General features: G+C 48.2%; 1 protein-coding gene across 3 annotated transcripts; it reads left to right on the forward strand.

Annotated features, from left to right (window-relative positions):
- The first annotated feature begins 1,189 nt into the window (after positions 1 to 1,189).
- Positions 1,190 to 24,036, forward strand: OPRK1 (opioid receptor kappa 1). Of its 3 annotated transcripts, none has more exons than XM_032469973.1 (4): positions 1,190 to 1,465; positions 1,833 to 2,135; positions 15,068 to 15,420; positions 20,396 to 20,933. In XM_032469973.1, exons 2-4 carry the CDS (start codon positions 1,879 to 1,881, stop codon positions 20,926 to 20,928), a joined length of 1,143 nt encoding a protein of 380 aa, XP_032325864.1. In that variant the 5' UTR covers positions 1,190 to 1,465; positions 1,833 to 1,878; the 3' UTR covers positions 20,929 to 20,933. The 3 variants fall into 3 exon arrangements, with proteins under 3 accessions (XP_032325864.1, XP_032325866.1, XP_032325865.1); XM_032469975.1 differs by lacking the exon at positions 1,190 to 1,465 and adding an exon at positions 9,106 to 12,037 and having other exon boundaries at positions 2,008 to 2,135; positions 20,396 to 24,036; XM_032469974.1 differs by lacking the exon at positions 1,190 to 1,465 and having other exon boundaries at positions 2,008 to 2,135; positions 9,106 to 15,420; positions 20,396 to 24,036.
- Positions 24,037 to 24,741: the final 705 nt, after the last annotated feature.

Below are 24,741 nucleotides of genomic sequence, written 5' to 3' on the forward strand. Positions count from 1 at the left end.
TGAAAATCTGCGATCAGACTTTAAAGAAATATAAGATTGGGTGACACGTATTTTCAAAATCCCTAAGGTGCCCAGAGCAGAACTGTGGCTCTCCACGTCACACTGAGGAGAGCGGCACGCTTCCAGGCTGGGACTCAGGTGGCCAAGCCCCTCCCTGGGGTCACAGCGTCTTGGAAGGGGCAGGAGCTCTCTTCTGCTGCCAGCGATGGATGGAATGACTGTATCGGCCGTCACGGTGCCCAGGTGTGGGCACGGACGTGAGCAGTAGGAAGCAGTGGAGGACCCGTGTCCGTCTTGAAAATCGGACGTAGACAGGAATCCACTCGGGAAACTCAGGTACCTCGGTCTCCCCGCATCCTGCCTCCAATACCCAATTAGGCAACGGGAAGTTCCCCCATGTCCTTCAGGTCTTCGTCTCAGCGGCCGAGTCCCGGCTCCCCTGCTCCAGCTGACCTTTGCTTTCCTATCTTTTGGTCTTTGTCCCGAGGGCCTCCTCCACCCGCAGAACCTGATCCTTGAGCTGGCAGAGTCATGCTAAGGAATGGTGACTGAATTTCTCTGTGGGGCTCAGGTTGTCCGAGGTGTCAGAGAGAAGGAACCACAGTGAGGGAAGTCGTGGGCGCAGAGGTGGATGCAGGAGGCAGAGACCTTGTCAGCTCCCTGGACCAGCACGGAGGCCTGAGTTAGGCGTGTGCTTTGATTTTCCGCAGGTAACACCGCAAAATACGAGTGACGCCCTAAGGTGCAGTCTGTGTGCTGTCTCAGACGGAGGAGACTGAAAGGGACGGAATATTCTACGTATGTCAAGTAAATCATTGAAGTTGTGCGATCTGGGCCTTATTCTATTTGTACAATTTTGCTGCTCTATTTGGATGGGCCGTTCAAATAAACAAAGCTACGACTTCCCCTCCTCACTTGAAAGCGGACGTGTCCGGAGAACTAGGCCTGCAGGAGTTCCAGACGAATCCTGAGCAACCCACGCGCACTCGCGCGCGGCAGGCACGCCCTTCCCGACCACTCCATCTGAACCGCACGGCGGCTCGGCGGCTCGGGCGGCGGGGAAGGCCGGGGACCATCGGAGGGCGGCTGTGCGCGGCTCTGCGAAGTTCACGCGCAGGGTGAGCGGGCGCGGGGCCGGGGGCGCGGCGGGGCCGGGTGGGCGGGGCGGCCGGGGCGGGGCGGGGCGGGGCGAGGCGGCCGGCCCAGCTCTCCGCCCGCGGGTCCCGGCGCCCGCGCGCCCTCCGCGCGCCCTCCCCGCGTCCAGCCCCGCTTGGCCGCCGCCGATCTGGGAGCCGCGCGCTGGGCGGCGAGGACGCGCTCGGGGGGAAAAGGCGTCCGCAGCCAGAGCGCAGGGCCGGGGGCTGAGAGCCCGCGGCGACCCCAGGGCTGAGCGGTACCCGGGAACGCGCGCTTCCGCGCCGGCCAGGGCCCCCTGCACCGCTCCGCTCGTCTCCGGGAGCCAGAGGTGAGCTTTGGGCTTTCGAGACGCAGTCTCGGGAGCGAGGGCTCTGTGCTCTAGGGGTCTTTTGTCGTTGGGGGCTCCGAGAGGCAGTCTGGGGACAGTTTCAGCAGGGAAACGTGCCTAGGAAAGGGTAGGGTGATTTCAGGAACGGGAGAAAAGGAGGGCGCGCTCTCTGCCTCTCCCGGCATCTGCGGAGCGTCTGCTGGCCGGGGAGGCAGCCAGAGGTCCGTCCTCCCTGTCCCGCCTCGGGGACGTGCGGCCGGGTGGGCATCAGCGGGCCCTGGGCCCCCAACACCGCCGGCCCCGAGCGCTGGCTCGGGAGTGGCCAAAGTTTGCCTCTCGGGTCCAGCCGGTTCTCTCGCCCCCGCAGCCCGCAGGTGCCGCCTGTCCTCGCCCCCCAGCAGCAGCCGCCCGCCATGGAGCCCCCGGTCCAGATCTTCCGCGGCGAGCCGGGCCCCACCTGCTCCCCGAGCACCTGCCTGCCCCGCAACGGCAGCGGCTGGTCCCCGGGCTGGGCCGAGCCGGACGGCAACACTAGCGCAGGCCCCGAGGGCGCGCCGCCCGAGCCCGCGCACATCTCCCCGGCCATCGCGGTCGTCATCACGGCGGTCTACTCGGTGGTGTTCGTCGTGGGCTTGGTGGGCAACTCGCTGGTCATGTTCGTGATCATCCGGTGAGCGCGGGGTCCGGGCGCCGCAGCGGTCGCAGCCGGGAGGGAGGGTCGGGCCTGCCACCCGCTGGGAGGTGGGGAGCCCACTGCGTCCGTACTGGACTCTGGGAACCCCATTCCGTCGGGGCTCCGCAGATTCTGAGGGTGGACTCAGAAGTGAAGGATTTCCTGGGAGAATATTTGGTGCGAGACCGCGAGGTTCGCATAGGGCGAATCCGAGGCCAGAGGTGTCTTGAGGATTTCAGAGCAACCCTCCCGTGCCCCCCAAGACCCTACTGCGAACCCTGCAGACAAGGAAGGTGCTGGGGTGTGGAACAAAGTCAGGGTCGCCTGGGCAGGAAACTAGTCCGTCTGCCAGGCCGTTTGCCTGCTGCCTGCCCCAGTTTGGAGCACCGTGTTTTGCCCTTTGCAAGTATTTCTTTAGATACAGTTCGTGCCCACCTAATGCACTGAAGACACCTCAGTATTTCTCGTGACTCATCAGATTGGTGTTAAGGTTTATGGAGCAAAGACACTGCACTGCTTAGGGCGGTTGGTGTCCATACACAAGCCTCTAAGAAGTGCTGACATGTCATCTTATTTGCTTAGACTTCCAGTGACCTAGGATCCAAGCCGCCTAATATTTGTCCTCTAAAGGATGCTGGAGGTTTTCAAAAATTGCTTTTTTTTAATTGCCCACCTTAAGAATTGACTGTTTTATTTTATTGTTCTTTTGTGGAATTACACTGAAGTCAACTTCCAATGATTAAGTATCCAATATCGACATATACGCTCGCTTTCTGGTTAGTGAAACGATTCCTATTTTGGCCTCTTGCAACAAAGAAAACAAGAAAAGAAAAGAAAGGAAAGAAAAAAAAAAAGCCTCAACGTTGTCTGGGCACCCTTTGAGAAGTTTCACATTCTGGGAGACTTAATGCTTTGGAGATGCACCTTTGAGAGAGAATACAAAGCTGACACTCCTTTGGGAAGTTCCTGTGAAATAAAGGAAGGATGCAAGTTACTCTGTTTAGGGGCCTTGTAAGGATGAGGAGCTAATTTCTTACTATTTTTTATCCTGACTTTAGTTTTGAAACAGGGCTCTTTATTTATTATGAACTTTAAGAACAGTATCTGTAGTAACATGAGTCTTTCAAATACCCCTTAATCTCTCTCTCTCTCTCTCTGGCTTCGGAATGTCAGGCCTTTTACCCTTGTCTGGGCTCTGGAACTGAAAACCATCATTTAAGCCTCCAGATACATGTTATAACGCTTTTTTTCACCCACAATCAGTGTCTGTAGCTTGCTGCCCCTGGCTTCCATAAGTGCTTATTGCGTTTTACAGGACTTCTATCAGTGCTGAGTACAGGGTACAGAAGGAGGACTATTTTAAAAGTGAATTGTTTTCCCAAGTCATTAGTAATTTCAGGGCTGCTCTCCATTGGAGAGAAGATTATAGTAACCAAAAGAAAAGAAAAGAAAAGACAGCTGTATTCTAAACCATAATTAAAATTTTAAGGAGATTTTTGTTACAGAGGCCATTGTTTTGTAATAAAACATTGCTACAGAAAAGAGGATGTGAACAAAACCCCCACTCTGTCCCTCCTTATGTCACGTTTAAGTGCTTCAGTGAAACAGATACGTCTTATTGTCATTTGAACAGGCACTTGAAGTTTTGAGTCTAGGAAGGGCTTCTGAGTTGCTCTACACCTTTCTGTATAGCCTTGCAGTCTAGGATGAAAAAGAATGAAGAAACAGACTCACAGACACAGAAACTAAACTTACTGTTACCAGGGGGGAGGGGGTGGGGCGGGATAAACTGGGAGTTCAAGATTTGCAGATTCTAACTACTATATATAAAATAGATGAACAACAAGTTTCTCCTGCACAGCACAGGGAACTATATTCAGTGCCTTGTAGTAACCTATAATGAAAAAGAATATGAAAAGGGAATGTATGTATGTACTTGTATGACTGAAACATAATGCTGCACACCAGAAACTGACAAAATATTATAAGCTGACTAGACTTCAATAAAAAAATAAAAAGAAAAAATAAAAAGAATGAAGAATCCCAAAATATGTGCACAAGTAACTCTATGGGGAGCAATAGGCATGCCAGAGAGAAAAAAGAATCTGTAGACTGGCTGGGAGTTTTAATGGTAAATATAAAGAAATATAAATATAAACTAAATATATGTATCCCAAAGGTATCCAAGACTAAAATTTGTGAGAAGGGGATAAATTCAGCTGACGGTGCGAAAGAAGTTAGAGAGTTCACATGACAGCATTACCCATCCTCCCACCCCGTTCTCAGCTACCTGGAGATAGTTTGATGATAAATGAAGAGTGAAGGGGTCTGTCAGCATTCTGGAATGCCGACCCACGGAAATAAGAGCTGGCTTAGAGCCACAGCTAAGAGCACCGAGGAGCATTTAGAATTTGTTCAGATTGATAGGTGGTCAATGAGTTGAAAAATACAACCCCAGAAGAAACGCTGACGGACTTGGGTTTATTTCGCTCAGGAGAGGAAAGGACTGAAGATGCGAGCGAGGGTGGCCTCTGGCGGTGGTGCACCCATCAGAGCTCAGGGCAGAACCGGGGTGTGGGATTCACATTCAGCTTTCGTGACTGACGTCGAGGGCTGAGCAGCATTGCTTGGAAAGATGGAGGCTCAATTTTGAGGTCATTATTTTTAAATGTTAAGCATGCAAAAGGGCCGTGGTTGTGTCATCTGGGAAATCACTCTGCAGGTGGAATTTAGATGCTCGGATGGTGGGGCAGCTGCGGGTCTAGGATGGCCAGCATGGACCTGGGGAGAATGTGAGAGTTGTGGAAAAGCTTTGACTGTTTTTAGACCTGCCTTCCGAGTAGCTTTTCCCACCCTGGGCACCTGGTACTCTGTCCAGTACCTTTTGAAGATAATTGAACGTTTCAAGGATTTTCATCATTTAACGTGTAGCAACTGCTAACAGCTGAATATTAGGGTACTTTAACCTTCCACGGTGAAGCGCTCCAGCCTCCCTTCTCAGCAGGCTTTGGAGTTTGTGGTCCTGGCGTACAAAGTTCTTACCTCAGCCTTTGCTTCATGTCCTTGGCTCCTGCCAACACCTTGGGGGTGCCCATGGGGTGACACTCAGGGTCCTAACCCCAGGTTATCTTCACCTCTTCCTGTGCAGGTCACCTGCCATGATGGCCACCCACGCCCACACCACCAACCTTGCCAGCAGCCCCACCTCTGACACCTTAAACCTCTGTCTCCCATGCATACAGCTGTCTCCTCCCTTAGCGAAAATGATTAAAATTCAATGAACACTTCATATATGCGAGCTGGTAAATCTACTGGGCTGGTAAATCTACTGAGCTGGCAGATTTACTTCACATTAAATACTCCATGTGAAGTATTTAATCTTCATAATGACAGGTATGTTTCCACACCCATTTAACAGATGATGCAACTAAAGCAAAGAAAGATTGAATAAACCGACTAAGGTCACACCTTGCCAACTTGTGGGGCCAGAAGGATCCCAGCAGCCTGGCCCCCGGCCCTGTGCTTTCATCCACTCTGGTCTTCAGTCTGCACCCACTGCCTCTGCAGACGTCTGGGCACCTCCCCCAACGGCCCTGCATGTTCTCCCGGGCCCTGCCTGCTCTCCCGGCTGAGCCCGGACTCCGGGAGCCGTCCCTGCAGATGCTCGACTGCCTGGCCTCCTTGTCCTCCTGCCCTGCCTTTCACCGAGCCCGCGCCCGGGGTCAGGCCAGTAACTGGCCTTGTTCCCATCCCTAGATCGCTGAATGCTGCTGAATAAAATCAGTTTTCCTTTTGTCAAGGTAAAATCACTGCCTCCAAGTGTATCTGACCTCTGTTCTGCCTAGTTTTTCTGTCTCCTGTTTTCCAGAAAGAGCCCAGGAAAGGACTGGGCTTTTCCCATTTCCCATTAAAAACCCCCAAAACTCTAGTTGCCACTAATTCCCAAGCCCTCTTCTTGGCCACTTCCCCTCAGGGCAGGTGGCTGGTCTCAGTGGTCCACTGGGACCGTCCGGTCCAGCTCCTCCTGCAAATATGATAAAAACAGCGTTGGCAGCCCGCTGCCCTCATCCCGCTGCATCCCTGTGAAGGGTCCCCTCCTCCTGCTGGAGCCAAAGCCCTGCTCCTGTGTTTGAGTCTCACGGGGTCTCTGGTACCGGTCATCTCCTTTCTCCTGTCGGTCAGTTCTCCCTCATTGCTGCTTTTGACCCTTAGGCACCTGGATGCGCTCAGTGTCTGTCCTCCTGCAAGTGTCAGTCCACAGCCTTCCGTCTCTGAGTTCCCTGAGCTAACGTCCTCTATTCCTCCTGTCTGCCGGGGCCTCTTGGAGGAACCATGCCTCCTCTTCACTTCGGTGTCTTCCACCGGGTCCTCAGCCCGGTGCACTTGGCTCCCCACCCCGGCGCTGCTTCCCCAGAGCGGCGTGCTCAGGCTCGGATGCGCGCTCCCAGCTGGCTGTCCCCTGGCTTCCGTGGAGACTCCGCCCGCCTGACCAGCCTCACCTGCTCCTTGACCTCCTTCCACACCCACTGGGTTTCTCACTCCTCTCCACTGGTGTTTTTTCCCCCATACAATTAACTTTTTATTGTACTTGCTTTGTTACATAATTATGCATCTGTCCATCGCTCTTTTTTTTTTTTTTTTTTTTTTTTTGACTTTTTACATTGAGATATAGGCAGTTTACAGCGTGGCGTCAGTTTCTGGTGCACAGCATCATGCTGTGTCTAAATGATCCTCTTCCCAGAGCCTGCTCAGCAATCTCCGTCCTCACTTCGCTTCTCTCCATGTTAGTCAGGAGTCACCCAGAGAAGCTGAACCAGTAGGGGATGTACGTGTTGAGAGACTGACTACAAGGAACTGGCTTATGTGACTGTGGGCTGGCTGGGCGGCTCTGAGGCTCAGCAGGCAGGTGTCAGGGGAGGCAGGCGGCCCTACGCGGGGGGGATGTCTCCTTTCTCGGGGAGGCTGCAGCTCTGCTCTTAAGGTCTTTCAACTGATTGGACCTGGCCCACCCAGATCCTCAAGGGTAATCTCCTTTGTTTAAAGTCAATTGACTACGGAGTTTATCCACATCTACAAAAACCCTTCACAGCAGCACCTTGGTGAGTATGTGACTGAATGTTCGGAGACTGCAGCCTGGCCGACGTGACACCACCCTCCTCAGCGGTAGCATCCGTTCTCGTGGCTGTAACTGTCAGGGAAATGCTGACCAGCCCTAAATCTGCGCGTCTCTCCCCGCCTTGTCCACCCTGGCTGCAGACTCAGCCGGCCGCCTTCCTTCTGGACGGCCCTGGGTGGTCATCTTACAGGTCGCTCAGATTCCTAGAGGATCTGCCTTATGAGCGTGCTGGGGCTGCCGTAGTACCACAGACCGAGTGGCTTTCATGACGGAAATGTGTTGCCTCACAGTCAGAGGCTCGAAGTTCAGGATCAGGGTGTCTCCAGGCTTCGTTTCTTCTGAGGCCTCCCTCCCTGGCTCGCAGGCGGCCGCCTTCCCCCTGGGTCCTCACAGGGTCTTCCTGCTGTGTGCTCGTCCCCCGTCTCTGTGCCCTGATCTCCCTTCTTCTAGGGATACTAGTTACGTTGGATTAGGGTCTACCCTATGACCCCATTTTACCTTAATTTTACCTCATTTCACCCCCTTAAAGGCCCTACTTTCGAACAGTCATGTTCTGAGGTGCCGGGGTAGGACTTGAACGAGGAATCTGGGGGACACAATTCAGCCCTGAACACTTTTTATCCATTTTCTGTTCTCTGTAAGAAAACACTCTTCCAGCTTCAGTTTTTATGAAATTTGGTATATATGCTTTCTTTTGTTTAATTTAAAGAAAAGCTTTACTCTTGCAAAGGTATGTTTCTTTTAAAATTCAATGTAAGGCCAAAGAAGGAAAAATTTATCAGGAGAAACAAAACAGGAGTCAGAGAATTATCTGGTCCTTGGTCTTCCGTTTTGCCTGCTTCTTTCCTCATCGGTTTCGTTCGTTCTCCGCCACCACGGTGAAGGCCCCCTGGGCCCAGTCTGCTGCTGACCTTGCCCTGGGAGGGGAGGACCTTGGCTCCCCTATAGTTCAGCCTGGGCAGTGTTGAAATTTCCTAAAAGAGGCGACTTTATAAGAGGCTTAGGGAAAACCAGAACCACAAAAAGACTTTGGAAGTGATTCTATGTCCTGAACTCAAATTTCTTCTCCAAAGGCAGCTAATCCCCCAGGTTCGCTGGGATGGAGGTTGTTCCTCACGAGGTACCTGTTGTCTTGCTCATAAATACAAGAACAGGGTATTTCTTCCTCAGGCGACAGAAGTCCCACACTCCACTCTGCTGAGACCTTCTTAAGTTACTGACATAAGCTGACTCACTCAGGCCACCCCTACGTTAGCAGGGGCCCCACGGTTGAGCTTGTACCAGTCCCACCAAAGCCGTGTGGCTGTCACCGGATTGGGGGTGCACGGGAAGGGATGGGGTGACCCGGTCAGGGTGTCTCCTGCAGCGCACTCCTCTTTCCCATCCCAGGTGTCTCGGTCCTTCTCCCGAGAGTGTTGCTTGTAATCACTGCAGCTGTGTGTAGACACCTGCCTATTCCACGTCCTCTCAAATGTCACTGCAACCGACCTTGGATAGTATCACCAAACGACACCCGGGAAGGCGTTCAAGGGGGGCAGAGGTGTAGCTAGCCACGTGCCCGCGTGCCGCTGCCTGTCTGACGGCAGTCATACCTGAGGCTTTGGTTTAAAAAAAAAGGTTCTAATTAGTCTTGAACCCTCTTTTGGAATCCACACTCCACATTTCCTTTAAAGCAAGCAAAGCAAAAATAACTTCAGAAATTATTCTCAGAAGAGCCTGTCTTGAATTTCTCAAAGTAATTTTATTATTTGACAAGCTCTGAAAAGAGAGCATTGGCTCCATAATCCTGTTTATATGGATTCGCTAAATGGAATATTATTTTCTTCCCTGTGGCACATGTGATCACGGAAGGCCAAATCCTTGCGGAACTGCTTCAGAGATCAGAGATCAGACAGCTGCCAAAAAAAAAAAAAAAAAAAAAAGGAGAATAGAAAAGAAGACAAAAGAAAAAAGGAAAAAATGGGGGAAAAGAAGAAGAAAGAAAGAGGAAAGAACCCAAACGGGTGATCGGGTAGAGCGCTCCTAAGCTCTAACAGACGGGCAAACCTGCAGTGCTCACAGCGGCTTGTGCTGCCTTCGCAGTTCTTCCTGTTCTCGCTGGAGACGGCAGCTCCTCTCCGTGTATCCTTCAGCCCCGTCTCGGCAGCAGCAAGCAGCGTCTTCGCGGGAGCCCTGCGGCTGGCACCTCCCTCACCGCACACGAACCTGTGGACACGCTCCGTTGTCGCCGCCCCGGGGGACTCTGCGCTCTGCTGAAACCCTGCAGCTGTTTGGTCGCAGGGGTGTGCTTCACACAGGCCCAACAAAACGCAGCGTTAACAGGAGGTGGTTTCAGAATGAGGTTCGCGTATTCCTCAGTGGACACCAGTGGATAGTTTTGTTTGTTTCTTTGGAGAGGGTGCTGGCTTGTGTCTTCGACAAGGCAGACTTACATAAGGAGAGTAGATTTTAGGAGTGGGGACAGTACTGTGAAAGCCTTACATCTTATTTTTTTAAAAGACTTACCCTCTCCACTGGCCAGGCAAGGCAGAATTTAAATGAAAAATGAGAAAAATGTAAAACATGTGATGAATTGAGATATCTCAAAGGAACTGGTCTGACAGTGGGCAGGAGCCTTCAGACTAGAAACGGCCCAGAGTCACGAGCCTGGAGAGACCAGCTGTAACAACAGGGGTGATTTTCTGAGCTCCTGTAACTTGGCAACAAAACTCTGAGTGCTCTCTGCCGTACCCTGCTGCTCTCGGCCTCGTGGAGGGGGCACTTCCTTCTGATGGGGGACGGAGCGGGAGGGTGACCGTGCGGCCTCTCTGCGGCACCCTGCGGCTCACCTTAGCTAGGCCAGGTTTCTGTATAAAGATGGAAAAGTAATTTAAGAATTCTGTATCCTTCTGGGTATCCAGATAGTTGTACACTAGGAAAGAACTTGTCACTCATTTGAAATTTGTCATTTTCTACTGTGTTTTTGGGCAGGATGCACACTCACCCTGCGTGCCCCACAGAAGGCACTAGAACATTCCTTCTGGGGGGCAGGGCCGTGACGGCAGGCTGGAGGAGCGTTCCTGGGGTCCTGGCTTTTGCAGTGAGATCATTACTTCTGCTTCCCCTTTGTCCCCGCACCGCCACGCAAGGACAGCCCATCCGGGCTCGGGGCAATGCCTGTGCGCCCTCCTGGCTGTATGTCACTGGGGGACAGGCCCCGCCCCTCCTCTGTTCTAGTTACAGCGTTTGCTCTTTGCCTGTGGGGGCGTTTCAGGGACCTGGTGACTCCTTCAGAGTGCTAGAGGTAGAGGCAATTTCAAAGTCACATCATTGGAGAAACAATGGCTGGATTTCCCTTCTTTTTTTAAAAAAAATTAATAAGCTACTGTCCGTTAGTAAAGCACCGTAATTTCAGCAGGAAACAATCCACGCAGGTTAATTTCACTGAATGAACTGGAAGTACGCGGAGAATGTGACGCAGCAGAGGCAGCATGCTTTCAGATATGTTCTCCTGAGAATTCACCCCCGTACAGCCATCATTTCTGATCATTTTTATCCTAAAATCTAGAATGCTTTGTATCTGGAAAACATGCCCAGGTTGATGAATCAATCGTGCAGAGAAAAGTGTGCCGAAACCCATCTCTCACTGTGCTCATCTCCCGCCACTGGTTAGGATGGGGCTGCATTATCCCAGGTGCTGCAGACCCTCCTGCTCCTGAGTCGGTGTTCGGTGCATCTCCGGGGTCGTGGGGTGGCTGCCAGCTTCCCGTGGGCAGGGGCGTTTGGTCACATGCGTTTTTTTCCCCAGACCAGCTGCTTGTCCAGGTGCTTTCTCCCAGCTGCTGGGTATCTGCTGTATGAAAGGAGTCTATTCAGAAGAATGGCCATGAGGCTGTTTGCTTTTTCGTGACGTTGCAGCTGCAGTTTGGTGACTATTCATAAGGCTTGTATTTCATGTCCCACTGTCGCCCAAGTTTGAAGCCGCCCGCAGTCCCCTGGAAGAGGGCGGTGCGAGGAAGGACTTGGGTCCACGTGCGATGGGAGCCCTGTGAGCTCACAGGCACACCCTCTAGCACGTTGCCGGGACGACCTCACGGCTGGTGCCCTGAGCTCCCTCCTGAGCCCTCTTCCTGGACGGCTGCCCGCACCCCGTGTCATTTCCAGGTTGGTGACACTGACACATTTAGCGGGGACAGCTGGCAGACTTTGCTCTTTTAATGCCACACGCTCCGGTGGTGTGCATGTCGAGAAGTGCACCCACCCGCCGAGACTACCCATCAGATGGCGCCGATCTGCTTGGCATACTTGCGAGTGTTTGTGGATAAAATGGAAAATAATTTCATATCTGAGTGCAGCGAGAAAGCTGACTTGTCTGCACCAGGAGGCGCGCAACGACTGAGAGGTCTGACTGCCGGTCTGTTTTAGCTAAACACGGACGGTCCCCTGAGGGCTCAGCCAGGCTGCCTCCGAGGGCAGGGGTCTCATCCTCCTGGCTAAACAGGTTCCAGTCCAGAGGGGCCCATAAAAACTGTCGGTAAATATTTGTTGAACTCAGTCCGTGCGATACTTTTAACTGTGTCTGTTCAGTTCTCCCTTTCAGTGTTGTGGGCTTGTAAGCACCCGCCTTCCAGAGCCCTAGGGTGGGGGGTGGGCCCTGCTGAGCCCCCACATCCTCCCACTGAGCGCCTGTCTTTGCAGACACTGGAAAAATCACTTCGCTCACCTGAGTCCACTTTCTTCAGCTGGGTTAGGGGAACGACGTAAAGCTCCTGGGCAGCTCAAGGGCAGTTGCAGTGAGGATCAAGTAAGATGCATGGAAGTCAAAACGCTGGGCACGGTACATTGTAAAGTTCTGGGGGGACGGACGAATGCAGGGCCTGCAGGCAAACCCCTGGGTTTGACTTCGTGCAGCGCCTTTCACAACCATGTTACTTTGAGAAATTTACGGAGCTCCTGCGGTTCTCGGGGGCTCGCCTCTAGAGCCGGGGTGCTGGTACCGACCGCGTGGAGACACGGTGAGGACGAGCCAGGTAAAGTGTGTGGGCCGTGCAGCAGAGTCTGACACAGGGAGTGTTCTGAATGAAACGGTTATTATGATTCTTGTCATTAGCGTGATCCATCTCGATGCCGGGACACTGGGATGTTGGCGGATGCAGGGGTCACCACAGCAGGGGGTACAGGCACGTCTTGTGTGTCTGGCAGATGCCTCCAGCCCTGGGGGCGGTAACGGTGGTAGCTGGGCAGGCAGGGTCTGAGCAGCACTGGTCTCTCTGGGAGCAAGGACTTTTGTAATTAGTATAATTACCGTCTGTGTAATTTGTAGACGTCTCTGTTTTAGGTGGTCATCTGTCTTATTCTGAGATCTGATGACAGCATGTGAACTCTTTATAAGGTCAAGCCTTAAGCAGTTTCACACATCCAGTTGTTAAAAGTATTTTTGAAATGCTAAGAGCAAGTTCTCATTCAGCATTTTGTGGCTACTTAAATGATGCAAATTCTATTTTATTGTAAATAGAATACATTTATGGATTCATGGAATCATGTATCCTTCCATTCTAGCAGTTAAGGTTAGCAGCCAGGCTTAATTTTACAATTATCTCTCATATTCAAGCTGAAATCAGTAAATACGACCAGGGGTGTTAGCTAGGAACTGTGTTCCCTTCTGCTTCCTGTGGGAGCTGGTGGCTTCCACCCACATAAGAAGGGGGAGACGAGCTGGGAACATGGGATAAATCAGGCCTGGCGTCCGGATCAGGGGCCTCCCCTAACGATCTCAGGAGCTCTGTGAGATGAGTGTTACAGTCCCCATTCTGTAGCTGGGAGACCGATGCTCGGGGCTTTCAGTGACCTCCCCGAAGTCCATCAGCTGCAAGGAAGACCAAGGACTAGAAGCCAGGGCTGCCTGGATGTATCGGGCGGAGAACCGCAGTCTAACTTGTAGAGAAAGAGGAGACTCTCCGGTCACAAAACCCGAGAGCAGGAGTCAGAGGCACTGGCTGCTCGAGTCTTTGCTGGTATCAGGGATCTGGGGGAGGAAGCTGAACGAGTAGGAGGCCAGCTTTTAAGATGCATTTTTCAGACATAAAACCGTAGTTTTAGGAAGACAGTACTTGAACAGATAGCATTTTAGTCTTGTTCACTAGAAGCATTTGGCTCCTTCTCAGGAAGTGCCCCTGCTTACTTATCCGTGCCTTTAAGCGCCTATGCCCGGAGCCCTGGGCACACGCAGTCATTCACTTCCTAAAACTTACGGGCCACATGATAATATCTGAGTGAAAACTGTAAAGGCAAGACATATTTTAAAATAAACTCCTCACTCTTCAGATTAAAGCACTGTTTAGTTAGCAGAGCATCAAAACAGAAACCCAGAGATAAGGACTCCTGTGCCCGCGTTTACAGCGCCTTCATCCCAGCGCCGGCAGGAGGGGGAGCGAGGCCGGGAGCCGGGCTGGGGGTGCGACCCTGGGAGTTGGGTGAGGCGGGACGTCTGCTTGTGTCCCGCCAGTTCCGTTTTGTTAGCCTCATTTCACAGGAGCTGAAACTCAGAACTAAGTCACCTACTGAATTCAGACTCGGGACTGCCGGACTCGACCTCAACCCGCAGTGCCCCCCGGGGGAGCCGAGGCTGCTCGGTCTCCGCGCGGTAGCAGAAGGTTCTCCTGCGGAAACGACAGCCCCACAGTGATCAGCAGGCTCTGGTGGTGTTGACGCGGCAGCCAAAGCAGGGGTGGTTTTCCATAGTCCGCTCCTCATAAATAACCTTTAGTAAACGTCAGGCCCTAACGTGGAAAAACTCTGGCACCGTGAGGGTACATGGGGCATGGCTGAATTAATTCTGATTAGGTTCACAAACTGAGGCGTGTAGACAGTAATTAACATGTGGATTTTCCCAGCATACCTTAGCATTTGGCCTCCGAAAACCTGCAGTGCAGTTGGGAACATTTCACGCCCCAGGATCCATGAGGACACATCCCCTAAGTGAAGCAATCTTCTTAGTTCAGTTTCAGTTGAGAATGGAATTGTTCTAAACTTCATGTGAAAATGGAAAGAAATGATTTGGGCTTAAAGGCAATCTTTCTGACCTATTTCGAAAATTTCTGTTCCCTCAGTTGGAAGATGAAACAACCTGTGTGCTTTGCTAATCTCCTGGGATGAGAGAAGGAGAACCAAGTTGTCTCTCACCTGTGGGACCCGGCGGTGTTTAGTGCCGGGCCGTGTGTGAGAGGACCCAGCCTGCTCTGTTTCCATAATGCATCTGAAGTGAGAGGCTAGTGGGACCCTGGTAAATAAAAATCAGCACATAGTTGTTTTAGTCATTGAAATGAAATGAGTTTAAAAAAGAAAAGAAAAGAAAAGAAAAGAAAAGAAAACCATTTTGCATACCATGATTGATTGTCTCAAAGTAACCTTGAGGAAAAGGGGTAGGTTTTATCTTTGTTTTATGCAATGAAAAAAAAAGTGTTAAAAGGTGATCAAAGCCAAGCAGCCTGGGTAGGATTAAAATGAACTGTCAGTCACAAATAAAGAGCCGTACTGCATGCAAGTCTTGTTGAAAAGATCTGTACGCATACTTATCTGTTTATCTATAGTAATTTCTTTACTTTTTAAAATTAAACATATTTTGGAACAAAGTACCAGAATAAAAGCTAAGTAAAGTCAGGAAATTTTGGCCATTTTTCTACTACCCCCAATGTCTAGAACAGCCCTTTAATCTTAGATGATAAATACGTGAAGAATAAGTGAATGAAGAACAAGCTCAGTGATTGGAAGGCACATTTACCCCATGGGTGTGACATGACAACGGAGGGAAGTGGTCTAGTTTCTTGTCTTTCAGGTACACGAAGATGAAGACAGCAACCAACATCTACATATTTAACCTGGCTTTGGCGGACGCCTTGGTCACCACGACCATGCCCTTCCAGAGCACGGTCTACCTGATGAACTCCTGGCCGTTTGGGGACGTGCTGTGCAAGATCGTCATCTCCATCGACTACTACAACATGTTCACCAGCATCTTCACCTTGACCATGATGAGTGTGGACCGGTACGTCGCCGTGTGCCACCCCGTCAAGGCTCTCGACTTCCGCACGCCCATGAAGGCAAAGATCATCAATGTCTGCATTTGGATCCTGTCTTCCTCCGTTGGCATATCTGCCATTGTCCTTGGAGGGACCAAAGTCAGGGAAGGTAAGGGCAGCTGTTCTCATTTCTTTCTCTCCTTTTAAAGTTATTGATTTTGTGATTGTTCATAAAAGGAAAAATATTTTGTATTGATTTACAACATTGTGTCAGTTTCAGGTGTACAGCAGAGTGATTCAGTTATATCATTTCATTTTTAAAAACGTAACTTCTCATTACACAAACTCTTAATTTGGGAGTGAGGAGGACACATACCTAGAAAGAAAGCAGAAGCCAAAGGAAATGTAATGCCCACCTTCACGGAAGATGAGAAATGACACAATTTTGTGTTCCTTTCCACATCTAAACGCAGGATGGGATAATGGTGTGGCCAGAACGCAGGCACCCAGCCCATTTTCTGTTCAGAAAGCACAGATGAGGATCTGGAGAGGTGGGATGAAGTAACGAGCCGCAGGCGTGTGGGTTCTTTTTTTTTTTTTGAAGTCTAGTCGGTTTACAATGTTGTGTTAATTTCTGGTGCACAGCGGAGTGATTCAGGTATACACACATATACTTGTTTTCATATTCTTTTTCATCATAGGCTATTACAAGATACTGAATATGGTTCCCTGGCGTACAGCATGGTGATTCAGTTATACATATGCACATATTTGTTTTCATATTCTTTTTCATTATGAGCTGTTATAAGATATTGAATGTAGCTCCTTGTATAAACAGTAGGACCTTGTTGTTTATCTGTCTTATATATAGACATTTGTATCTGCTAATCCCGAACTCCCAATTTATCTGCCCACTGTCTCCCCTGGTAACCATAAGTTTGTTTTCTACGTCTGTGAGTCTGTTTCTGTTTTGTAATGTGGATTTTTAAAATACGTTTCTGCTGCATCCTGGCAGTTCTGATCCACCTCCTCGCGCCTCTTCTTTCTGCCTAAAAAGGGCCCGGAATCAGAGCCACACGCTTGCTCTCCGCTCCTCCTCCTTAAGCGTTAATCTCCTCACCACGGTCACGAAGCTTCATTGGCTGTCGGCCGTTCACAGGCAGGTTCACGGATGGAGGTAGTACAGATGAGCAAACCCATCAGACTTCGGACTCATTACTTTTTACCCCATGCATACTGTATACTTGATGTGTTCCCTGTGTTTCTTGCACCATGGTTCTCACCCCAGGCTGCGTGTTGGAATCACCTGGGTACGTTAGAAAATACTGCTGCCCGGGTCCCACCCCAGAGGGTCTGGTTTCATTGACCTGAGGCACAGTCTGGTTGTCCAGATGCTTGAGGTCTCCCCAGGTGCCTCTGACCCGCAACCAACGTGAGAACCACCGTTCTAGGAGTTTTGTTTTCCTAGTAAAAGAGAAAGCTGTGACAAACTCTTTGAGCTTAATAGAAATTCACAGAGGGGAGGGGAGCAGAATGATCTCTTTGGACTTCATCAGTGCTGGTTATTGCTCTAAGAGTTGGCTAAATGCTCCAGTTTGTTAGGGAGTTTCATGATACCTGCGAGCACAGATAAGTCGGGAGGAACCTTCCAGGTCATGGTGAAAGGGCACTGCTGAAACCCCAGCTTATCTTGCAGGATACACATTTTTAAAGGAAGCATAATCCTTTTCCTCTTAAACTATAAAATTAATTTCCAACATAAGCACTGCAGGTGTTAAGCTATAACGCTTGGTAAATTTTAAGAAATGCCAAACTTTATTAGAGAAGCATTTAAAAAATATGAAATAATTTTGCTTATTTGAATCTTCTGTCTTTTTTCTTAGTCTAGCTAAGGTTTTGTTATTTTTGTTTATCTTTTCAAAAAAACCCAACTCTTTTTTCTTTTTTTAGTCTTTATTTCATTATTTCTGATCTATTTTTTCTTATTTCCTTCCTTACTAACTTTTGGGCTTAGTTTGTTCTTTTTTTAAAGTTCCTTGATATGTGCAGTTAGTTTATTTATTTGAGAACCTTCTTTTTTTCTCACTATAAGCTTCCCTCTTAGACCTGCTTTTGCTCCATCCTGCCAGTTTTGGTATATTGTATTTCTTTCTCATTCATCTCAACCTTTTGATTTCTTCTTTGACCCCTGGGTTGTTCAAGAGTGTGTTGCTTAATTTCCACATATTGGTGAATTTTCCAGTTTCTTCCTGTTACAGGTATCTGTTTTCTTTTGGTCAGAAAAGATACTTGATATGATTTTAATCTTTTTAAAGTTGTTAAGACTTGCTCTGTGGCCTGACATGTGATCTACACACTGTGGACTGTTTCATACACACTTAGGGAGGATGTGTATTCTGTTGCTCTTGAATGACGTGTTTTGTGTATGTCTGTTAAGTTAATTTTATTTATAATGCTGTTCAAGTCCCCCATTTCCTTGTTGATTGTCTATCTGGCTAATCTACCCATAGTTGAAAGCTGGGATTGAAATCCGTCCTGTTACCGTGTTGCTGCAGTGTCTCCCTCCAGCTCTGTTCATATATACTTTATATATTTAGGTGCTCCAGTGTTGGGTGCACGTATGTTTACAATTGTTGTGTCCTCTTGGTGAATTGATCCTTTCATCATTATATACAATTGCCTCTTATGACAGTTTTTAACTCAAAGTCTATTTGGTCTGATGTAAGTACAGCTAGGTTCTCCTGCTTTCTTTTGGTTTCCATTTGCATTGGGTATCTTTTTGTATCCCTTCACTTTCAGCCTACTGTGTCTTTAAAGATAAAGATGCACTCTAAACAGAACATTTAATGAAATGGTGTGTTTGGACTTGGATTTCCTTGATGGCTGCCTCAGTATTCTCCTTTCTCCTTATTGTTATAAATTCAGCTTCACTGACATTTCCTGAGGATATTTTCACCTCTGTCACTGGGTGTTTTCCAAAGTCTTGTAAAAGCAACTGTAGTTGATTATTTCACCCATTCATTAAATATTTAATGAGCTCCCACTACATACAAGATAATTGTTCAAGAGGAAGCTGATCCTCAGAGTTAAAAGATGTATCCAAATTCAACACTAGCCCTTATGTTGCCTTGCTTATCTTAGCAGATTACTCTCCCATAATAACTACTATATTGAGTCCATATTTTCAGGGGTTTCCATGTGGTATTCATTTGTTTATTTATTTAACAATTTATTCTCCTCAAACACCATATTTTTCTGCCTCCCTATGTGGCAGAGATTGAATAGTATTTAAGGAGGACTGGATTGAGTGCCTACCCTAAGGTAGTTTACATTCTGGATGGAGAGAAAAACATTAGGAAAGGCAACACGTTATTGCAGAAGAGCTTCTGTCTGGCTCCTGTTTAGCTTCTGTCATTATGTAATGACAAAAAATAGATAAAGTATAATAAGTAGACAGAATATAAGTTGCAGGGAGGAGGACTATTCAGACAGACCAGCCTCTGTATAAATGTCTCTAAAGTGACATTTAAGCTGAGTCAACCACAAGAAGAGGCACTGTTGGAATATACAAAATCAGGAAAGAAAAAACCTTCAAGGAAGCTAGCTAGATTACAATGTGCCACCCTAAAAAAGTTAATAAATGCATTTATTCTATAAAATAGTAATGATTTTAAAAAATGGTTTTAACTGTTCTTTTCCCCATAAACACTAAAGCAAAAATTAAGAGAGGTGCTTGTCTGTTTCTTATAGTTTTCATAGTAATAGTACTTTGGACAATGACTTTTTCAGAGAATCAAAAATCACAGGTTATTCTGGGAGCTTTGATTTAGTATTTAGTTGATAAAAGATAAGTTTACGATAATCATCTTTATTAATTGGCCAAAATGATTATATTCTTTGTATTTTAAATTATGTCTAATTGAAATGGAAAGAAGATGTATTTTGTTTTACTAAGGCATATATGATTAAGAGAACATTAAGATGTTTTAGAAAACATTGTTAATAGAGCTGTTTTCATTATTCAAAAATATTGTACTATTTTTAACACAGATATTTTTCAATGTCAGAAGAAAATATTTTCATTATAAAAATTACAACTTAGTATTGCTTGATTCCTTTATCTGTAAGGAAGGATCAGGACAAAGAGAGTGTAGCCTGCTCCGTGCTCAGTGACTGCTCAGAGGCAAGAGGAAAAGGTGTTGGCTGGTTGTTGCCTGGGGACAGGGGAGCCTGGACAGGTGAGAGGGCCGCCAGTGAAAGTATGATATAAAGTGCTTATCCTGGCTCTCTGCTCTTTCTAATCTTACGGCCACTCCAAAGAGAATACTATCCAGTAAAGAGAAGCAGAGCAAATAAAGCAGGTTTCTAAGTAATCATATCAATGTAATTGTTTTACCTGTTACCTAGTCGATGTTTGCAAAAGTGAAAAATGTGTCTGACTTGTGAATTTCCTTGATGGTGATGATGATTCTCTTCCTCATTTTCCTCCCCTTCTATTTTCTTTCTCCTCCTCCTCCTTCTTCAAAAGTTTGCTCGTGTTTTAGCAATGCTCTGTCACAATGACCACCATTGGTTCCACTAAATCACAACAGCTGGGTCATACTTAAAATTTTGCTTGTATTTTCATTGACCTACATAATAATTTCTTGTAAACCATTTAATATTTTTCAGATAAGTTGGCTTTTGTTAAATGGAAAGGATAGATTGGAAATATTTGATCATTTATCGCAAAGAGATACTAGCTTTTATTGCCAGAGCCTTAGGTCTGGGAGAACTGGTAATATACGGAAATGCAGGTAAGTACTCACGCTATAAATGAACAGATTAGCTCTTCTGAAAGCCATCCATGTCAAACCAGTTCCACAGCTAGATAACTCATATTCCTGGCTAATCTCATTTATTCTGAAGCCTTGTATGTGTTACCAATAAACGGTGACCTTCTGGCTTCATTGTTCTATGCGCAAAAATCGGATGGTTAATGTATATGGCATTCATTCTTAATTTGGTGATCTGCTTTGGGGAATATCGCCTCAGCGTGATTGGACCTTGGCGACCAAAGGTATCAAAATTCACATTCACACTTGGCAGCCACGGTAATCACAACCGATTTTCCTTTTGTGGTCTCGTTTTGTCACCCGCTGCAGACGTGGATGTCATCGAGTGCTCCCTGCAGTTCCCGGACGACGATTACTCCTGGTGGGACCTGTTTATGAAGATCTGCGTCTTCGTCTTTGCCTTCGTGATCCCGGTGCTCATCATCATCGTCTGCTACACGCTGATGATCCTGCGCTTGAAGAGCGTCCGGCTCCTCTCCGGCTCCCGAGAGAAAGACCGCAACCTTCGCCGGATCACCAGGCTGGTCCTGGTGGTGGTGGCGGTCTTCATCGTCTGCTGGACCCCCATTCACATCTTCATCCTCGTGGAGGCTCTGGGCAGCACCTCCCACAGCACGGCTGCCCTCTCCAGCTACTACTTCTGTATCGCCCTGGGGTACACCAACAGCAGCCTGAACCCCATCCTCTATGCCTTTCTCGATGAAAACTTCAAGCGGTGTTTCAGGGACTTCTGCTTTCCCATTAAGATGAGGATGGAGCGACAGAGCACGAGCAGAGTGAGAAATACCGTTCAGAATCCCACCTACATGAGGGATGTGGACGGGATCAATAAACCAGTATGACTAGTCGTGGAGATGTCCTCTTGTAGTTCTCCAGGTGGAGGGGAGCTCAACGATCTAGGTCTAACTCAGGTTACTACTGCAGTCTGAGAAGGAGAGGTAGGACTTTAAACAAACTTTAGAAACCTTGTCGTCCGAGGTCATAGGATGCAGGTTGCCTTAGCGACCCAGGTCGGTGGAAGCATCCGGTCTGCAGGGGTGGCACACGGAAGGTCCCGGCAAGCAGACGCAGCCTCCTTCCAGGGCGGGGAAGCAAGGCTGAGCCCAGGTTCCTCTGATGAACAAAGAAACAAGCCTCTTCCTTCCGGTTACCTAGATTTAGTTCAGGACACATCTGCTGTGACTCTTCTATGCAATGTGGTGTCAAAAGCTCTATTTAGGAAACAGGGAAAGAAAGTGGTTTCAGAGCTTCGTGGGCATCCAGTCCAGAAGCTTAACATTGATAGCACAACCTCAGCAAGGTGAACGTTCCCAGGGCCCGTGCCCAGCTCACTCTCCACTCTGTGGACATGCATTTCCTGTGACCACGGGGTGAGGAGTCCAGCCGAAGACACCCACACCGGAGGTGTCCGCTGCTCACGTGTAGCAGAAAATTACACGATGTTTACGGAGCTATTTCGCCGTGCAAAAGGCGGTTTCCAACATACTTTCACTTCTTAAACAGTACGGTTTGTTTGTTTTTAGCATGCTCTTCAGATGAATAATCTCATGATAAAGCATGCCCTGATGTTGAGACATAAAGTGGTTCAAATACCACCAAATATATATATATTTATAGTTTCACCTGTAAATAATAGTATACGTGCAAATAAGGAATAGGTTGGCCTTCCCACTGGGCAGTTTCCGGAGGGCACGCTCCCGAGGTCCCCGAGCCATCGATGCTGAGAAGTTTTGCTGCCGCGTCGGCTTCTGTCCGGGAATCAGTCACGGCGCCATCTCTGTCCGACTCGCCGAGCACCCGCTAGTCCTTCAATAGGGCTCAGAACGCGTGCTAATGAGTCAAGAAATAGTTAACTGGCTCCCAGGTTGTGGCCTTGGCAGAGTCAAGTTTACAAGCTGCATCTCTTTATGAAGGTGTGGCTACTGCCAGAGTCTCCCTCTTCATGGAAGGAGGGCGTCTTGCTTGTGCAGACCTTGAGACACTGCTTTGTGGCTTTCAGCAGGAAGTAGGGCTGATCCTCATCGTGGGCACAGTGGGGACATTATGTCACCCAGTGGTGCTTGGACACATCTGGCGCTGTGTTCCGTGAGGAGCACACCTGCTGGGGATAACACCCATGGGCAGTGCACTGAGGGTAATTTTGCTAAAACTTCCAGAAGACATATAAATTCTTCCTTCTTGCCCCTGAAACTTATGATCTCAGAGGAAATGGCTTTTTCTGCAATTTGCCTGGGCAGAGGAAAGGGCTGATTGATAAATGACACCCATCTCTTCTTTAAGCTTGTATGTTATCAGGGTAGCCCCCACTGGAATTTATTGGAAAATAAAACGTGTAGGCCATAGACGTCACTACATCTGTGAGTCCTGTTCACCGTGCACCTTCTCTTGTGTGTGTGGATGCTCTCCTTTTGGAAGCACCTTCCATGGAAGATTCTGTTTGTGGGGCCCCAGAATCACGCTGTGATGGTGTCTGGCTGTGCTCCAGACTTTCATGACTCCTCACACAGGTGACTGGGGGCAGCGAGGCGAGGTTTTCCCTAATGAAAATGAAGTGTTCTTCCGAGCGCTTCTTATATTTCATTGACTTTCCTAGGCGTTCCTACATTCTTGTGATTAAATGTACCCAGGAATGGCTTAAATATTGGTTGAGATTCACCCCATGGTTAAAAGTCTTGGCCATCATCTACTATATAGAGAGTAGCTCCAGGAACAACTCCTACTGATGTGGGAAATACAGAAACCTCCTTAAATCCATATTCCACTCACGCTCACAGGATCCACTGCCATTGTTGGAGTCTAGACATTGGCCCGTGCATCCTGCATCTCTCTGTGTCTAAGTTTGCAGCCCCAGGAGAGAGGAGCAGCTCTCAGTGCCCGTGAGGTCATGACGTCCAAGCGTCTCCATTGCTGTAAGCACCAGTTTCCCCAAACTGGAAGAGGGGAGGACGGCTATTCATCTTAGGCCAGTACTTTAAAGAATGATAAAGTGAATCATGTATGTTAGGGAAAATACCACTTACACAAATGCATTTCTGTGTCAAAAGTGTGTGTGCGTGTGTGTGAGTTGAGTGTGCATGTGTGTGCATGTGTATGATCCTGTGTGTGTGCATGGGTGTGACAGTGTGTGCACGTCTATGCCCCATCTCTTGGTGTTCCTGGTCTCCCATCACAGAAAGGAGGGCACCATCCGCTGTGTCTCCCTGGGACTAGAGCTGCATGTGTCTAACTCTGAATTCAACTTTCTCTGTGAACTCCATCTTCTCTCCCTGCTAAAAGCTTAGGACCTAGTGAGGGGTCAGAAAAAATGCAGAGAAATGAAACATTGTGCAGGAGGCAGCAATGAGGATGAAAAACTGTAATTCTTACTCGGGGGAGAGCGGAACCACCGTTAGTGTCTCTGATTACTCTTACGAATCTGGACACATCCCCTATGCAAAGAGGTTAAGTCAAAACTCCAGTCTTAATACTAAAAAGGAAGCATAGTTTGGAAAGATAAGTTTGAAAAAAAATAAAGGAAAATTCACATACGTTTTAAGACAATTGTTTCATTCTACGAAGTATCACTGAGACGTAAAGTTCTTAAACCTGCGTGACCATCATCAGGGGATTCATCCAGCATCGGGCCGTCAGATGAGTAACTGGGATGCAAGGAGCACATCGGTTGGCTTTAACCTGGAGCTTTTAAAGGAGAACCTGTGACGAGGTGGTGTGTCCACTCAGTCAGACTTATTTTCTACGCAAGAGCTGTTTGGAAACTTCAGCATCAAAATGAAAAGTCTCATCCCCAAAGGGCATGGACTTGCTTGCCCTAGGGCAGCTTTCTTCTCTGAGACAGAAGTCTGCTCACACGCTCTTTATGCTACTGCACATGATTTATAGCTTGTGCTTAGAAGCTGATGATTATGCATCGTGTGTATGGTTGTGTGCCTTGAAATAAAATAAAAGCCACTGCTAAGTCACAGCAGCCCATTACTGCGCTCACTCATCTACGCTCTCACGGCTTCGATGGTGCCGCACGTCAGCAGGGAGGAGGCTCACTGCTAGGCAGAAATATAAACTGCCGCCTTAACTTCCCATCCATGGCGATGGTGTGGAGGGTTAGTGGGAAGGAACGGAACATGTAGGAATCTAAACTGTGTATGATCTAAATTCCCAAACACATCAGTCGCTGAGGACAAAGCACCTGTTTCCACGGTAATGCTGCCAAGATCCCAGAATCTGGGTTACCCACTGCCTTCCCTTTGAAAAGGCACTTTTTCACTCTGAAAAACATGCAAAATTCAAAATCAAACTGTCCCACCCATAAAAACACAAAACAACTCTTCTGGAAGCACAGGCAGCCTCTGCCCTGCTCCCAGTAAAACACAACCACATCGCTGCCGTGGATTGTTTCTAAACCTCATGGTGTTTGAACACACAAGCAGAGCAATTTAAAATTCATCATCTTGACAAAAGAAAGATTTTTTTTTTTTTTTTTTGGTAAATAAAAACAAAAACTTAGGGAAGGGAGGTGAGCAGGGCCCCCCTTTTGCTACTTGGGGAGGACACACTAGCAAGTCTCAGTCTCATTTAAAACAGCAAATGTCTCATTACCGTTCACCTCGATTGCCAACTCAACTTTTCACTAGTGACTGGAGTTCAAGCACATTATAAGA

Source organism: Camelus ferus, chromosome 29 (genome assembly GCF_009834535.1).
Source record: "Camelus ferus isolate YT-003-E chromosome 29, BCGSAC_Cfer_1.0, whole genome shotgun sequence".
Lineage (NCBI taxonomy): Eukaryota > Metazoa > Chordata > Mammalia > Artiodactyla > Camelidae > Camelus > Camelus ferus.